This window comes from Fonsecaea nubica, assembly GCF_001646965.1.
Source record: "Fonsecaea nubica strain CBS 269.64 chromosome Unknown Scaff54, whole genome shotgun sequence".
Lineage (NCBI taxonomy): Eukaryota > Fungi > Ascomycota > Eurotiomycetes > Chaetothyriales > Herpotrichiellaceae > Fonsecaea > Fonsecaea nubica.
The window spans coordinates 42,392-59,073 of NW_019173727.1; the positions used below are offsets into that span (position 1 = coordinate 42,392).

Genomic DNA, 16,682 nt, shown 5'->3' on the forward strand with positions numbered 1-16,682 from the left:
TTGACTGTGACTTTTTGTGCCCTCACTCTCGAAGAATGCACGGCAGCCTCACCCGCCACGTATCGTTAGTACTTTTCCCCATATACTGTACAACTTGTCCGCAGTTGACGACTCCGTACCACACACACCTCTCCTAAGCTTCACCTTGCTCCATCACCAGATCACGAATAGCCCACCTCCATCCTCCTCTTCCGTCGGGTCCTTCTTCCTCTTCCTCTTCCAATCCCTTTCTTAGCCACTTTTCCACTTTCCGCCGCCATCTCTCCTCTTCGCTTCTCTGTCGTCTCACAAACTCAGGACCCACGTCAAACTCCTCGCTGACACCAATTCCCCATTCGTCACCGCTGCTGTGGCCGGCTTCTCCGTCACCGAACGAATCCCTGGAATGCTCGATGTTTGACATGTTTTGGAGTGTGCCGCTTCGACTCCGTATCTCATCCTCTTCTTTCAGGTCTTCCAGTCCGGCGAAGACATCTTCTTCCTCTTCGACCTGCACACTACCGCCTCGAAGACTCGACACGCTTCCGTCTGGATTCTCGGCGATCTTGAGCCACCGCATTTGTGATGGGTCAAACACCATGCCTCCCACAACTTGGACGCCCGTGACACCAGACCCCACATTTGAGATCAGGGCAACTTGGGCTTTCGTACTTGGGCTTCCGCGACCTTGAATATTAGGGCTGCCGCCCCGAGGGTGGAAGTCTGGGACGTCGAAAGGCGCCAGGTCATTTTCGTTACCTTCCCACCTAAACAACAACGGGTTATAGTTCATGCCTTTCTCTGTCTTTGCTCGATTCAGGTCACTGCCCATGGGCTTGATGAGGTGTGGCTTCAGTTGGACCTTTTCGCCTCTCTTCTTCCTCAAACTTCCTTGATTGCTAGAACGGATGGTTGATGTGTTTGACTTCCAATTCGTCGATATTGGTTGCAATGGTTCACCTCGCATATTTTGAAAAGTGTTGGAGATCTGGCGCTGTTCGCGGGCATTGCGCGAAGCGGCCGTATCGCGGGCGAAGCGAGGAACATTGGTCGTATTGAGCGCGGTAGTTGGAAAATCACTCCTAGGTGCAGGTGAGAGCGGTGTTGCAGGCACCGGCGTGTCACTGCCGCGTCTGGTGCTGGTGAGGGAGGATGTAGAGGGGTTGAGATGTGACAATCCCAGTTTGCTTCGAAGGCTTCGCGGAGCACCACGGCCCACGGGCGCCTTTGTAAATTTTGATTCAATGGTAGCCGAGGTAGGTAGATCATCAAAGATTTCCAATTCCGTCCCATCACCATAATTGCGACGCCTTGTAGGTTTGGTGATTGATTTCTTTGCCTGTGCGGCCAACTCGACAGGCGTGAGATTGCTTCGCCCACGCGCAGAGTCTAAACCTCGGCCAGGCGTCTCGGGTCTGCCGAGTCCAGCTAGTCGTGACAAAGACCTTTGAGCAGCAGTCATACTGTCGCCAGAGCCATCGGACCCTTGGCCACGGTAATGGCTTTTGATACTAACATGCTGAGACTGTCCGGCGGATGCTCCTGCAGGGAGAAAAGGTACCGCGCCTTTCCTAGATTCTCCAGCACGAGACTCTGCTCGATCCGTGGGAGTCTTGGGACGTGATGCTATGTTCAAACGACTTCCGGTTTCCTGTCTTGAAGGAGGCCTGACGTAGGGTGAAGACTTGGTCGGCGACGTTAAGCCTCGCATAACAGGCATAGACCTTTTTGCACGGAGGAGCTGTGCGTTTGTGGTTGTCGGCGGTTCGTAGCGCAGGTCAGGACGAGATTCCGTTCCGCGGAGAAGCCGTCGACTTGGAGTGGAAGGCGTAGAAGGCGGAGCAGGGGCAGGTATGGATGAAACAGATGAATGGCTTGCATGATTTCCAAGTCGTGAATTTGCCCGTTGATATGATGATATCGCGACGCCAGTTTCCGAGACAGGTTCCAAATTGGACCGAGCACGTTCATGTCTGTCGTGAGTTGGTTGAAATCTAGGGAGCCGCGAGATGGTTCCCTGACTTTTAGTACTGGTGAAATTGAGCGTGGTTGTCGTCCTCTTAGAAGGACTGGCAGGCCGCGCACTCTTGTGCTTGACATTGCGATTTAGTGTCAACTTTGCCGCGTCAAAAACCTCTCCGTCTCCAATTTCGAGACCTGAGAAGAAGTCGTCCTTTGCGGCAGTCGTCTTGGAATTGTCTTTGTGGTCTGGGACACTTCGAGGCGGCTCATGTGGATGGTCATGCTGGCGCCGTTTGAGCTTGTCCTCGAATTGGATGGGGCCGTCGGGCAAAACGAGACCCTCAAGGCCCTCATCTTCGCTTTCTGCGGTGAAGGCACTTGAGACACTGGGGCTCAGAGCTGACGCAGACGAGCTACGTGCTGATCGGCCTCCTCTTCTGGTGCCAGCGTTCCTTGTACCCAAGCTCCCCTCAGCCCATTCCAGGTCGAAATCATCACTCTGTTGTGGGGTTGATGGGGGAGGTTTCCTCGTTGACAGGCGCAGCTGCCCATCAGAGGGCAATTCGAGGTCGTCTTCGATGTTTTCGGTTTCTGGCTTCACTGGTGTAGGAGGCTGCCGGAAGAGAAGAGGCTTCTGCGGTGATCTATGCTTTGCGACCTTGATGGTGGGAACATCCCCAAAACCAGCATCCTCGTCCGTGTCTCGAAAGGCGTCCAGAGTGATAGGCATTGCTGCAGAGCGAGACTTTGGTGATCGGATGGTTTGATCAAATATGTCTTTCGCTTCCGGGGTTTTAGGTGAAGTTCTAAAAGCCGCACTAATCTGTCGTAGACTCTCGGACAAATCACGATCATCGTGTTTGGCGAGCTTCAGAGGAATGTCGGTGCCAGGTAGGTCAAGGTCCTCCGACCAGTCATCCGCAATTGCCTTCTTGATCTCTTTGCCCTTCAGTCGTCGTATAGTGCCACCCTCCAGTGCAGAGCGCGGTATATTGGCGGGTAATGGTATTCCTTTGCTCTTCGCAAGTGCTACAGCGTCCTTGATCGAGGCCTGTTCATCAACCAATACGTCCCAGTTTTCGTCTCCCTGATTCGACTCGGATCGCATAGACAGGCGCGACGACACCGAATCTCGACGGTGTGTTTGAGGATGGGATACGACCGACGTTGCGGTTGAGGCAGTACGGAAGTGGACATCTTCCAGGTTTTCAAAGTCGTCATCGTCCCAGTTTTCCACATCAGGGCTCTCGACCGGAGTACGTTGCTTCAAAGTAAGTGGTTCCATGGCTCTCGCTTTGTTCTTGAACGTAGTGTAAAGTGTTTAGGAGGAAGTATTAAGATCGTAAAAATACGTAGAGAAAATCTGGTGCCAGTAATAGCATGAAACGGGGGTCGTGGTATTCGTGAGAAATCGTAACGTCGTGAAGAAAAGATGTTCAAACTGCGTGGTTGATCGAGCTCTGAAGCGTGTTTATCGCTCCCCGTCGAGGGAATACACCACCGATCGGGGGCAGTCGAGGGAGGAGCGACCTTTGTGTGGTCCGAGGAATGGAGAGAGATTCGAGGTCTGTAAGTTGAGGACTTTTTCGAGGTCGGGCTGAGGTCTGCCGGTAGGGGAGGCTGGAAGGTTGGTTGTCGGAGGATTTGGCTTCTTACTGATGGGCAAAGGTGGAGTTTCGGCGCGGACAAGCAGTAGCAGCCAGAAAAGCTGGGAAATGCGAAGGCAGGGACACGAAACCGGCCAATCAGAGTCGCGCTTGACGCGTTCCGTGCTGTGCCCCACTCAGATGGCGTTACGTGATTCCGCCCCGGACTGGTCATTGCTCAGCACCAAAGCTAGTTGGACAAGCTGGACTACGCTGCTTGAGTGCTACTCTGGGGTCTGGAATCTGCAGCCTTGCATGGCGGTGGGCTGATCGTCCAAAGTAATGCAGCGGCTAACTTTCATACGGTCATGGCGTCGACGTGGGTTATTCGGCTCACTCAAGCCGACAAAAGCAGCAGTCCAATATTGATCAACGTGTCACAAAAAGAAGGCGGGCATGTTCTGGATCTCGACCTCCTCGCAACCGACGGCGAAGCAGCCTACGCCGGTAAAGGTGAGGTAACAAGTTTCAGCGAAACTGCTCTTGTGCTGAAATTCATGCAGTCAGGCAGCGCAGCCTCAAGAAATTGCGCGCGAAGAATTATGAGGGGAATGACGAGGACTGGGCAAGCATCATTTCTTCCATTCTCGGCACAGACACGAAAACCTCAGCCAACATACAGCGTAAGAGCAATCTCGAGGTGACGTGTTCAGTATCGGGCAAGGATCCTAAAACCCTCTTATCAATCACCATCAACAATAGAATCGAAGAGATCACACAGCGCCTTGGGGCTATTGAACTACCTCAAACGGAGGACACCGACGATGTGGACCTCTTTGGCTGGGCATCGCAGGCGGCTGAGAAGCGGGATGAGTTGCAAGAAGATGTCACAAGTCTGAAAGCGCAGGTCAAGACAAAAGATGAGGTGGTGGCAAGCCTCCAGAGACAAATTGACGAATTGGTCGAAGCCAAAGCTGAGCACGAACAGCAGATGCTATCTAAATTTGCACTGCTCCTCAACGAAAAGAAGCTCAAAATCAGGAATATGCAACGGATCCTGTCCACTGCAAAGACGGACAAGAAAAAATTGAAGGAGCTGCAAGCTGTCATTGGGGACGAAGCAGTCGGTGCAACTCGACGTCGTAAGAGACCAGCTGAGGACGTCGTGGACGACGATGATGAGAGTGATGGCTTCGAGACCACAGGCGCGGAACCTGCCACTAATATCGAGAAAGAAGCCGGATCACCAACTTCTAGTGATTCGACCCCAACACCCTCAGAGAGTGACGAGGATACCGATGAGGACAACTTGGATGCCCCGGCAACATATTCGGATCAACCAAGAACTCGAGCAATGGGTCCAGACCATGACCAAGGACAAAGCATGACGCAAGGTAACGGGCAGACTAAGGCTCAGGCTCTGGCTCAAACCACCCAGGCTGCAGAACAGAGCGACAGTGGTGACGGCAACGATGACAACGACAATGACGAGGAAACAGCGAGCGAGGATGACGAACTATGAGCACGCAAGGACCTAGAGTGGTCTTCTTGATGAGTTACGCAACAAAACCAAATTGGATACCCATTCTGCTCGGAACCAGACCAGGTCTTGATATGGGATCATTTTATTCTCTTTCATTGAATGGTCAACCATTTCAACCATCTGTCACTATATTCGGAGAGCTTGGGCTATATTCTCGCGTGTCCCCGTGACAGGATCCCGTCATATGTCTTGACGGCTTCAGTAGTTGAAGTTTGGCTGGTCACGTTGATTGGGGTCATATTGATCCATGTCCCCATAGTGCTTGTCATACATGTGCTCGGCACTCTTCTTAGCATGTTCTCTTGCTCTGATCTTGTCATATTCGTCCAAGCCCTTCGTCTCAGCGAGTTTGTCGACTTCGGCTCCAACGAAGCCGGCAAGGAGTTCTTTGGCAAAGCCGTGGTTGACCGTCTTGCCTAAAAGGTGTCAGCGATGCACTTATGTTGCGAGTGTTGAAAGACTCTCATACCTTCTCTGCGTTGGCGGTCCTCGTAGAGCTTCATGCCCTCAAAGGCGGCTGCGCCACCAATGAGTTCATGAGAGAATTTGCCCTCATGTCTTTCGTCCCCGTTGTCTGACTTCTTGTTAGACTCATGTAGGTAACACTGACCCATCGCTACTGGTGCAGGCGTTCGAGATTACTTACAGACTTGCTGATGAGCGTCACGGCTTTCGTCTAGAATAAGTCCGGTCAGCATGGGATGGAGGGGCAATGAAGAGACGGTCAGGTCTACTTACCCCAACCAAACATCTTGATTCGAAGTGCTGATTCTGATAGAGTTGCTTGTGGTTTAACAGTCGAATGAAAAAGGTCGGATAAGCTTGAGAGTCTTGAGTATGTCAACAATCAAAGAAGAAGCGGAGGACAGGAGGGGAGATATATAGGTTTTCAGAGGCGGTTGTCTTGTCACCGCCCCAGGGGCTTGAGTGAAATCAGAACACGCACTTGCCCCTCGATGCATCCCTCTCGCTGGTAGTTCGCCATTGGGATTGCGTAGATATGACCCCACCTCGGTCACAGCAGCGGCCAGCCATTTAGCTTGATGTTTCTTCTGTTTCACCTTCTACGAGCATTGCGTCAACATGTGAGCTTTGCTCAGCAGCTCAAAGCCCCTCCTAATGTCCCCTGCAAACACTGCTCGAGCCGGTGCTGGGTTCCCGAAACAAGATTTCAGCTGGCCAACAGTGGCTGTGCATCACAGTGTCTCTCTTCACCGTTCCATCACTGATCCGAGCCATGCATCAGTGATGCTGGAGCCAATGCAGGTCCGCCACCCCACATCTGTTCAGCTCGCTTGTTCCCGCCATTTTCAGGGCCTTGTTCACTTCACCAGGCAATTCTTTCACTAATGTTCTCGGGTCAAATATGTTACTATTAGGCGCGCTCTGTGCAGTGACGGGTTTCGCATGTCAGCCATCTCAGCTCCCTTGGATCGCGGAAGGATGCGGGCTGCTTCAAGTTTTCACTGAGGGGCGTAAACCCGATTCAGGGCCAGGGAAACCTGGGAGCCGAGCGCCAAGCACAAAAAAGAGCTCGCGAGCATTGCTTGACTGCTGGAGCCAAGTCTAACGCCAAAGCTTGTCTCGGACCCTGACAACCTTCAACCCAGCATGCGCCCAGACGCAGAACGTCATGCTCGACGGTTCCTAGCAAGCTGGATCAACCGCAAAACGTACCGGTCAATTTGTCCAGTACCAGACCTACCCCTATTCCAGCACAAATAGAAGGGTTGGAGGATCAGCAAAAACACGTGTATACATCGCAAGAAACCTTGTTTCTGTCCAAACCATCCCTCGATCCCTGCGCCACAATGCCTCACCAGCATCTGGGGGCCGTTCCAACCGCCAGCGACTTGCCAAACGTTCTCAAACCGATCCTCCATCTTCCACCAGACAACAAGCCAACGAATGTGGTCATCTTCCTTCCAGGCTTAGGTGACACCTCAGCCAACTTCTCGTCCTTCTCTCGTGCGCTGCAACTCCCTGACGCTTTGGCCATCACGCTCAACCCACCTTTTCCATTACCATTCCCCCTGGGACCTGGGGATCAGTGGTCTGAGGACCTTCACATCGACACCGCTACGGGTGAACTTGATCCGGACTCAACTTTGACCAAGTCCGTGGATCTAGTGGCTGAAGAAGTGATTTCGAAAGTCCTGATCAACAAGTTCAAGTACCGACCGGATCACATCCACCTCTTTGGCTTTGGACAGGGAGGTTCAGTCGGTCTAACGGTCCCTCTACACCCATCGCTATCCTCTCTACCCTCATTGGGAGGGGTTATATCAGTTGGGGGAGCTCTGCCGCTATCTGCACCTCTCACAGGCAGCAAGTCTCAGAACAAAACACCGGTTTTAATCCTTTCAGGTTCCAAATCACCACTTGCATCGGTTGGCTCCAGCCCACTAAACCGCATCAAGTCCACCTATGAGTTTGTCACTTATAATCAGTGGAAGAAGGCAGACGATTCGCTGCCTAGAAATCGAGACGAGGCTTTACCCATGATGCAGTTCTGGGCACGACGGTTAAGAAGCCGACGAGGTGTCCCGGATGGTGCGATCGAGATAACCTAACTTGGTGATACATGAGCTTTCGATTACTTATCAAACTTAGTGCAACAGTATCGCCAGTTGCAACTTGACCGATCATTTTTCAAGTCGATCTAATTCTTCCTTGGCTCTTGTCACAGCATCTTCAACCTCTTTCCGACTCTGCAGTTCGACCTCATCCTCCACGACTCGACTGGCAGCATCAACCAGCTCCTCCATCCTGCCCACAATCCTCTGAATAACAGTCCTGCCTTCGTCGTACAAGTTATGCTCCAATGCCTTTGTAGCCTTGAACCAGTCTCCTTGCATACGCCACAATGCGTAAGCAGTACCCAGCGCTGCTATCGTACCAGCTTCGTACATGCTGCCAGGTGTGATGGAAAGGTAGGTCAGAGCCGAGAGCCCGCCGGTCAGACCTGTGATTGAAAGGGTTTTGAGCACAATCTGTTGAGCGGTGCTGGTGAGATCCGCAATTGCCCGTTGCATTTGCTCAGAACGGGTACTGGAGATCGACGAAGACAAAGGGATAGGTTGGGGGGCAGGGACCATCTCGACTTCAGCGGTTCCCCTGGGATTTATCAGGACTGTCCGCATAGGAGGGTCAGTCGCAATGCTGGCTTGCGCCTGCAGGACGGGGTTGGGCTCCGTCTGTTTATTTTGGTCCGCCTCCATTGTCGAATTTCCTTCCTGTGGCAGTGGAGGCAAGGCGTCTGTTGGCGAGATACCTGCCTGAGACAGCCTACCAGATAGTTCATAGACTGCGCGCTCAGTGCGAGGAAGCCAGGCATTTGAGACAAGGTCAGTGATGATCAGACCAACATCATCCACACGCCAGAACAGCTTGTACCAAGCCAACTTGCGCCAGTTGTGGGAACTCCAAGCTGATGCGAGCCCAGATTGGAGCTCCTGGTGGGCGTTACGAGAAAATCCCTCGATGGCTTCCTCGAGGTTGGCTTTTGTTGCTGGGCTCAATCGCCGAGCTGCGTTCGATTGAGCTTCTAATGAAGCTTGAACTTGCAAGTTGGTCATGGCAGTTGTCAGTAGAGAAGAAATCAAGGCCTTCACAGGTGCCGGAATGGGTCTGTCGGATCTTGCAGCTGAAGTCAGTGAAAGCCAATTGGACAATGTGGGCATGCCTGAGTCGACCCATTTGTGTTCGTATTCTGTAGCTTCCCCTACAGATCTTCGGATTGCTGCCAGGCCATCCTCTGCTTTTGCTGCGTCCACGACCAAGACCTGGGATTGGCTTTTTGCTTGGAATCCTTTCAGGTCAACTACCAAACTCACAGATTCCCGGTCTTCTCGAGCCGTGAAATTGGTCGACGCCAATAACTCTGCCGCCAACATGAGCCCATCCAGGTCTTTCGTAACCAGCAGAGAGCTATGTACTGGTTGGCTGATAGTCGTCTGTCTTCCAGTCGCGGCGGTGGGAGTTCCAATCGAAGGTGACAGGAATGCATCTGAGGTTACTGTTTGCGCTCCTTGCAACAGCTCACCATTGCGGGGTCCACTGATGCTTGACAACAGTATCTCCATATTGTTTCTCTCGAGTACGTTCGATGGGACGTGCAGTACTGGAATGCTCGTCTTCGGCCGAGGAAGACTTGGATTCGGTACTCGCCCATAACGTATCAACACACCTCGACTGAAGTCTGGGTTATTGGCGCTTTTGATCAACTCCCTCTCCCAGCTCGCTTCGTCTTCCAATGCGTCCGCAAGCAGTAATCGGACCACCTTGCTTGCGGTATCTTGTACGTTCAGTCCCAAAATAGCCACCCTGGTCACTGGAGTTTCGGACTCGAGTCCTTGAAGGGCAAGCTGTAGTCGACTGAGGTTGATCTGGGCGGATGCTTTTTTTCGTACATTGAGGAGGGACTCGTAGAGAGGTTTATACCGCGCGGGGACGGGCTTTGTCGCGTTCACGGCAGTAGTAGAGACCAGGGTGGTGGTGGTGGATGTTGAAGCAAGCCGACGCCTGCTGTTTCTGCTCCCGGCGCTGGCTGAGGGAGCTGTCCATCGTGAAGGCCTGGTTGTCCGCCAGGTTGTGCAAGATGGGCAGAAGAAGAAGTTGTCCAGGAAGGCCTCAATCTGCTGACCAGCATAGACCCCACGGGTCCCTTTCATGGTGTGCTCAGTTATTTGAGCAGTCTTTGTCTCTGAGCATGCAATGGTGTAAGTTCAATTGGAATCGCAACGTATTAGCAGCTGCGTCTCCAAACTGCGACGTGCGGCCCGAAGTTTTGCCGCATATACAATCCACGAAACGACCGCCCAAGACGCGCTTCGTTGACTTCTTACCGTGTCCCTCTTTAAACACTCCTCGATCCTCATTGCCAGCCCACAATTCTGTCTTGTTGATGTCAAGCATATGATGCTAACCCATCTGCATACACCAAAGGAGCGAACATGGCTTCTACGACCACCATAAACACCTGCATGGAAGAGCTTTTGTTCTCCTTCCCTCTACCATCCTCAACAAACGATGTGCACATATACAAAGACAATTTCATCCGCACCATCAAGCACCACAACTATGGCCGGACGAATCAATTTGCAGTCGATGAGAAGCTTACCGGATTAGAAGAAAAGCTCCAAGTCTACAACCTCGATGATGTGGCTGCAGAGCTTTTCGCACGACGTGAGGAGCTGAAGAAAGACCACAATGACAAAAAGTGGTTGCCCGATGTTCTAGATTTTCTGCTCCATCTTTCTCACGACCCTGTCCACCATAGTCGGGTCGACAACCTTGAGAAGTTGAGGTCTCGTTCAGAGATCCCTCTCCCATTGACGTGGGAGGAGATTGACCCGGAAGATCCGATCGATCGCCGGGATGAGATATGGAGGGTCCCGAAGTATTCTGATTCCAGCTCTGATGAGGATGAAGCTCCCCTTCCGAGCTCACCAGCTTCATCAGTCAAGTCCAAGCACGAGCCCACAGACTACAAGATTGGCGAGAGAGTGTTGGAAACGTCTGTGGGTGAAGAGCCAGCGAAATTAGAAGCTGCACAATTTTGGCGCAGATCTGGACCTGTTGTGACAGTGACAGAGACCCAAGCTGTGCGGGAAGTTCTTTTTATGCTCACAGGAATCCCGACCTCCATTTTCACAATTACCGATCACGGTGTTCGGCCCAATGCACGATACTGTTTGGGTCATCTGGGAAGGACAACTTCGAGGTCCTTGCTGGAGGAGGCAGCTCGGCTCGGCTCCAAGATTGATTTTGTTCGCCAATGGCTGCGCATACCGCAGGATTCGGTCGTCATGCAATTTATCCAGAGCGCAATCAGCAGGATCATGACCACTTTCGAATTTGCCATATCCAAGCAACAAGGTGCCATCCTACACCAATCTTCGCCATCAGGTGTGATCACCCTGCTTCAGACGTTACAGAAAGCCGAGGAGACAAGTCAACCGTTGAAGGCTGTGAGCACCATCGTGCCTTATTTCACTTCGAATGACCAGATAGCCGCGCTCAACACCATCTATAGTCATTTGGACACAGCACACAGCTGCTCGAACGCTGTCGAAGTGGAGACCTACCTCCATCTTTTCCTGTCTTCCCTCGCGCTCTACTCGAAACCTATCGATTTATGGCTGCTCACCGGCAAGATCGAGTCCACAGACCCATTCTTTGTCTCCGAGAACAAGAGGAAACCGCGAATGTCGAGCACCTTGTGGCACGATTGGTTCACCCTGGCTGCTACGGAAGACCGGTTGATCCCAATATTCCTGCAGAAGTTTGCTGAAAAGATCTTCACAATCGGCAAAACTGCTGCCTTCCTAGACCATCTTGGACGAGCCGCCCCAAACAACGGCAACGGTCCTTTCGGAATCGCGGCTGCGGCAATGGAGACAGCACATCTAGTAACAAGATCACCATTGCCCTTTTCGGCAACGTTCGAAATGATCCTCGGGCGTCATCTCAGTGCCCTACTCGACACTTTCACAACCGCCCTCAGGAACAGCCTAGAGACCAGCTGTGGCCTAACCAGGTTTCTCGACGCACTTGACTGTCTCTATCTTGCGAAAGACGGTGTCCTCCTTGATAGCATCGAAAGCAAGATGTTCGACCAGATAGATCGTTGCTTAGAAATGTGGAACGACCGCTTTCTTCTCTCAGATCTCCTGGCGGAAGCATTTCAGTCCTCTGAATGTGTCGACGTCGATGCAATCACAATCCAGGCTCAATATACCTCTTCTCGAAGCATGGAAAATCGACGCCGCTCTGTCAAGATCCTAGCTGCTGTGTCCGTTTCATATCACGTCAGCTGGCCAATTGCTAATATCATCCCCCAGACTTCCACAGTCTCCTATCAACGTGTGGCTCTGATCTTGAATCAAGTCCGACGCGCCAAATCCTTGCTTGAGAGTCGAGCGTACTTTCACGTTCAACACATGCCTTTACCCTTTGAGGACATCAGCGAACACAGGCTTGCGCGACTGGTGTGCTGGCAACTGTCTCATTTTACCACCACCCTCTATAGCCATCTTACAAGCTGCACAGTCCAGCCATTTACCATGACTATGCGCCAACGCCTGTATTGCTCTTCGACCAGGAGTCTTGACGATATGATCGCGATACATGCCCACTATATCACCGCGTTGGAACATGCATGCTTGAGTAGCAAACGAATCAAACCTCTACGTGACGCCCTTGTTATAATCCTCGACCTATGCATACGATTCATAGATCTTGTGACCTCGCCGTTAACCAATGCTGAGGTGCGACCGGCTTCCGGAGACGTGCATGGGGATTTTGAAGCGAGCAGCTTTATCTCTGCACGCAGTCAGAGAAGACGTCGAGGAAAAAGACATGACGAGGAGTATTCCTCTTCAGAGGACGACGATGCTAGCATGGGAGAGGGTTACTCGACGTTCGTCCTTGAACAAGACACTTCTCTCATCCAAGAGATCATCAAGGTGAGAGACACGTTCAAGAAACAAGCCAAGTTCTTGATCGCGGGCTTGAGAGCTGTGGCTAGGAGTTCGACGTCGACTTCAGCGCAGGGACACAAATACGAACACGTACAGCAGGGATGGGAAGTGGGCGAGAATTTTGAACTGTTGGCCGACTCGTTGGAAGGCGTCTTTCCTGTCAGCAGAAGTTTCGGCTTTTGAATGAGCATCTGATCCTAGATTGGTCGAATTTGAACCGTCCAGCACCCACAGGAGCCCCAGGGGTATTTCATCGGCTCTGCTATCCAGGACTGCTCTTCATATTACTTTTTTCCCTTTCTTGCTCTTATTCTTACAACCGCTTTCGTGTCCATACGAATTCTTGCTCATTGTCCGTCCCTCATTCCCCTTAGCGGCCACAGCCGGGAATGGGGTTCATGATGTTCTTCGCCACTTCGTTTCTTCTGCATCTGTTGTGCCGGATGCATCACCATTGCCTTGCTCGGTATCTTGCCTCGGCCGAACAGTGCCAGCTCCAGGGCCCAAAGGTTCGTCGGCGCCTGGTCCGTCTTGGTCACCGCGTTCCTCGTCTGCCTCCTCTTGATCGTCACCGCCAATCCAGTTGCCCTCTTCGTCGAAGTATTCGTGCATGTTCTCTGCCGTGATCCACCCCCCGCTTCCCGGCATCGCTGGTGGCAGTCCGCCGTCTGTACTGCCTGGGAAAGCCAGCCCCGCGCGAAACAAACGGCTTCCACCTTCATCACCCTCTTCCTCGTCTTCCACAGGGTCAGGATGCAGATTAGAGCAAGTGGAGAGGGCGTTGAACATGGCCACAACAGGCGTCTGTTCAGGCTTGTCTTCTCCCTCAAGACCATCCGCGGCCGTTCCTGAGCCTGTTGAGGCGACTTGTGGTGGAGCAGAGGCGGTCGGGATCACCGTGACAGATACAGAGTCGGGCTCTGCGTCTTCGTCTTGCGCAGCCATCTCTGACGAGGGGAACGAAACTACCTGCATGTAGAGACCTTGCTGTTCGCTGGGCGAGGGTTGCGGCAGAGATTGGATTGCGTGGAGGGAAATAGAGGGGTATGGGATGGAGAGGCCTGCATTTGCATCGTTGGAGTAGAGGAAAAGTTTACTGTCAACGTCAATTTGATGTTGTACAAGGATCTCAATTGTCCAACTCACTCTGAAGTCACCCAAACATCCACATTCTCGACGACTTTTTTCTTTCCCCTCGCTTCAGAATCCCCATTTGGCTCGGCGCCATTGGCTCCTGTTTGCTGAGGTTGCTCTTGGGAGCCTAGGTGTTGCAGCAGAGGCGCGAATGCTGGGACGGAGCGGGCTTCGTGTTCTAGGACGATCAGTTTGCTGCGGTCGCTGTAGTAGTGTAGGACGGGCGGCCCATTGTAGAAAGAAGCGGGCGTCGCAGACTGATGCTCTATGAGAGGCACGAATGATGAGGCCTTCGGTGGCTCACGAAGGATCTCCATGGTGCGCTGTTGGGCAAAGGAAAAGTTATGCTGGTGTTCTGTCTCGACTGTAGCACTTTGGAAATGGGAAATTTTCTGGCCGTTGGCGGGGATCTTTTTCCCTGCCGTCTCGCCGCGCCTGAATTCAATAATGACATTGTGCCTGCGGCAAGGCCGGGGTAAAAAGCCTCGCCTAGATGTGGATCCACCCTGGCCGCGCAAACAGACCAACTCAAAGATTCGATCCAATCCATCCCATCCATCACATTTGTTTCTTTTTTTTTCCCCTTTAGGATTGTTATCTGCCATTTTCCAGCTTGTCCGGTACATAGACGAGTTCTGTATCATGGCTGATGGCTAACAGCCTTTGTTCAACATGGCCGTCGCAAAGCCCGTGCGGTTCCTAGGGGCGCTGTCCGTGGTTCTGGTCTTCTTCGTCATTTATCAGTACCTGCGCCCAGTCCAAACTATTCAACCGCCCGGTACCGTGGTTGGCAATGGCGACAAGATCGAGAACTGGGAGCAGGATCCTCTGCTAGAGCGTGTGTATTCTCTCTTGGAATCAATGCGACGACGCTAACATCCATCTCAGCAATCGGCGAGCCTCCCGAACCACTCTGGCGACACACCGAACACGACTATACCCCCGACAGCCTCAACTCAGCGCGCATCAATGCCACACTCCTATCTCTCGTCCGCAATGAAGAACTCAATGAACTTCTCCCGACCATGAGGCAGCTCGAAGAGACCTGGAACTCCAAGTTCAACTATCCGTGGACATTCTTCAACGATGTCCCTTTTACCGAAGAATTCAAAGAAGCCACACAGGCTGTCACAAAGGCCAAGTGTGCCTACCATGTCATTCCGAAAGAGCACTGGGAAATGCCTTCCTGGGTCAGCCAGGAACTATATGAAGAGTCGGCCGAGATTCTGAAAGAGAACGACGTCCAGTACGCGGGGATGATCTCATATCACAAGATGTGTCGATGGAACAGCGGCATGTTCTACCGCCATCCAGCCCTCGAACATACCCAATACTATTGGCGCGTGGAGCCAAAAGTCAAGTTCTTCTGCCAGGTCGACTACGATGTCTTCCGCTATATGCAAGACCATAATAAGACCTATGGGTTTAATATCAATCTGTTTGACTCGCCGGAATCTATCCCATCCTTATGGCCAGAGACCATCAAATTTCTGGCAGCCCACCCAGAGTACCTCCACAAGAACAACGCCATGGCATGGCTGGTGGACAATACTCGCCGACCAGAAAACAACATCAAGGCACATGGATACAGCACCTGCCACTTCTGGTCCAATTTCGAAATCGCCGACCTGTCGTTCTGGAGGAGTCAAATCTACGAAGACTATTTTACTCACCTGGACCGGACGGGTGGGTTCTTTTATGAAAGATGGGGCGATGCACCTGTCCACAGCATTGCACTGGGCCTTTTTGAGGACGCCAGCAAGATCCACTGGTGAGGCAGATCCAACTTCCACGAGACGAGACCTGAAATGGAGACTGACAGACAACAGGTTCAAGGATATCGGATACAACCATATCCCATTCTACAATTGCCCCAACTCACCTAAGTGCAGTGGGTGCACACCCGGCCAGTTTTACGGCGGGGAACCTTGGCTGCAACGAGAAGACTGTCGACCGCTATGGTTCAAATATGTTGGTATGGGGTGAATGAGAGGTCGGGTCATTTTGGATCACGCAACCAGATAACTGGGGCATTCCATACCTATTTGTATATGGGACACCTTGCCGTAGACGTGCCGAGGCCTGGGTTTCACTTTTTGTACTAGGCATATTAGGTCTGGTGATCTGCAACATGTACTGTACCCTGGAAGAACGTATTAGCTGGTCTAGATTCCCCAACCATTTTTGCATGCATGGTGAGATCCTTCGCTTGTCACATTGTTCCTGTCCTTGAGAGCTGTGCATAAACGTGCGGACGGAGGACCCTAACCTCCGCACCGGCGGTGGTGGCCTTGAAGTTATTGTGGCGGAGATAAGCATTGCGATAGGAATAGTTAAGAACCGTGGCGTTGAAGCTTGGAGGGGGGGCGTCCGACTCGGGCGTTTCTCTAGGTGCCACCAAGGGCGATTGGGGGTGCTTACTTGAACGCCGAGGCGAGCTTGGCAGTGCCTAGAACGCCACGAAGCACCCAATACAGTCAATGTCGGTGCGGCCATGTACGGGAAGACTCCGTGGGGAAGAGTCTCCCCAATCCCTAGCATCCACACCTTCTTCCTCCTCACTAATCTCTCCCTCTCTTCCCCAGGGTGGCGTCGAGGACCAGAAAGAATACGGTGTATGATATCAAAGAGGGCTTCACAGACCCTCGCCTTCTCCAATACTTGCGGCGTGGTGGTTGTATCTGCCGACGGAAGTCCCGCTATTCCGTCAAAGATGCACTGATCACCGCTCAAGGTCCGGTTCGGCAGTCACATTTGTGGCCATCATGCACCTTGTCACAGACCACGTCTATCCCTGTCCCTGGCCACCGATAACTCTCACAGCTGCTCCGAACGGTGTACAACGGTGCTCCATACCGGCTCCTACTCGTGACGACGGAAGCGATCATGTCCAAAATTCCACTGCGACCTCGTTTTTTGCGGGGAACATCAGCTGCCACGAGTGCGAAAAGCTCGTGCTCGCTCACACCGTTGATCACTGCCGTAATGCATCCA

General features: G+C 52.4%; 8 protein-coding genes across 8 annotated transcripts; 4 read left to right on the forward strand and 4 right to left on the reverse strand.

Annotated features, from left to right (window-relative positions):
* Nucleotides 1-133: 133 nt before the first annotated feature.
* AYO20_07581 (hypothetical protein) lies at nucleotides 134-3,226 on the reverse strand (the record flags this gene model as incomplete). Its single annotated transcript, XM_022645866.1, has 1 exon — nucleotides 134-3,226. One exon carries the CDS (start codon nucleotides 3,224-3,226, stop codon nucleotides 134-136), a length of 3,093 nt encoding a protein of 1,030 aa, XP_022498111.1.
* A 669-nt stretch (nucleotides 3,227-3,895) lies between these two features.
* Nucleotides 3,896-5,049, forward strand: AYO20_07582 (hypothetical protein; the record flags this gene model as incomplete). The annotated part of the gene is made up of 2 exons (XM_022645867.1): nucleotides 3,896-4,040; nucleotides 4,091-5,049. The coding sequence occupies 2 exons, from the start codon at nucleotides 3,896-3,898 to the stop codon at nucleotides 5,047-5,049; spliced, it is 1,104 nt and encodes a 367-aa protein (XP_022498112.1).
* Nucleotides 5,050-5,268: 219 nt separating this feature from the next.
* AYO20_07583 (hypothetical protein) lies at nucleotides 5,269-5,821 on the reverse strand (the record flags this gene model as incomplete). The annotated part of the gene is made up of 4 exons (XM_022645868.1): nucleotides 5,269-5,486; nucleotides 5,540-5,644; nucleotides 5,717-5,746; nucleotides 5,809-5,821. 4 exons carry the CDS (start codon nucleotides 5,819-5,821, stop codon nucleotides 5,269-5,271), a joined length of 366 nt encoding a protein of 121 aa, XP_022498113.1.
* A 1,060-nt stretch (nucleotides 5,822-6,881) lies between these two features.
* AYO20_07584 (hypothetical protein) lies at nucleotides 6,882-7,643 on the forward strand (the record flags this gene model as incomplete). The annotated part of the gene is made up of 1 exon (XM_022645869.1): nucleotides 6,882-7,643. One exon carries the CDS (start codon nucleotides 6,882-6,884, stop codon nucleotides 7,641-7,643), a length of 762 nt encoding a protein of 253 aa, XP_022498114.1.
* Nucleotides 7,644-7,715: 72 nt separating this feature from the next.
* AYO20_07585 (hypothetical protein) lies at nucleotides 7,716-9,743 on the reverse strand (the record flags this gene model as incomplete). The annotated part of the gene is made up of 1 exon (XM_022645870.1): nucleotides 7,716-9,743. One exon carries the CDS (start codon nucleotides 9,741-9,743, stop codon nucleotides 7,716-7,718), a length of 2,028 nt encoding a protein of 675 aa, XP_022498115.1.
* A 282-nt stretch (nucleotides 9,744-10,025) lies between these two features.
* Nucleotides 10,026-12,737, forward strand: AYO20_07586 (hypothetical protein; the record flags this gene model as incomplete). The annotated part of the gene is made up of 1 exon (XM_022645871.1): nucleotides 10,026-12,737. One exon carries the CDS (start codon nucleotides 10,026-10,028, stop codon nucleotides 12,735-12,737), a length of 2,712 nt encoding a protein of 903 aa, XP_022498116.1.
* A 213-nt stretch (nucleotides 12,738-12,950) lies between these two features.
* On the reverse strand, nucleotides 12,951-14,005 carry AYO20_07587 (hypothetical protein; the record flags this gene model as incomplete). The annotated part of the gene is made up of 2 exons (XM_022645872.1): nucleotides 12,951-13,650; nucleotides 13,701-14,005. The coding sequence occupies 2 exons, from the start codon at nucleotides 14,003-14,005 to the stop codon at nucleotides 12,951-12,953; spliced, it is 1,005 nt and encodes a 334-aa protein (XP_022498117.1).
* A 355-nt stretch (nucleotides 14,006-14,360) lies between these two features.
* On the forward strand, nucleotides 14,361-15,674 carry AYO20_07588 (hypothetical protein; the record flags this gene model as incomplete). Its single annotated transcript, XM_022645873.1, has 3 exons — nucleotides 14,361-14,526; nucleotides 14,577-15,459; nucleotides 15,518-15,674. 3 exons carry the CDS (start codon nucleotides 14,361-14,363, stop codon nucleotides 15,672-15,674), a joined length of 1,206 nt encoding a protein of 401 aa, XP_022498118.1.
* Nucleotides 15,675-16,682: the final 1,008 nt, after the last annotated feature.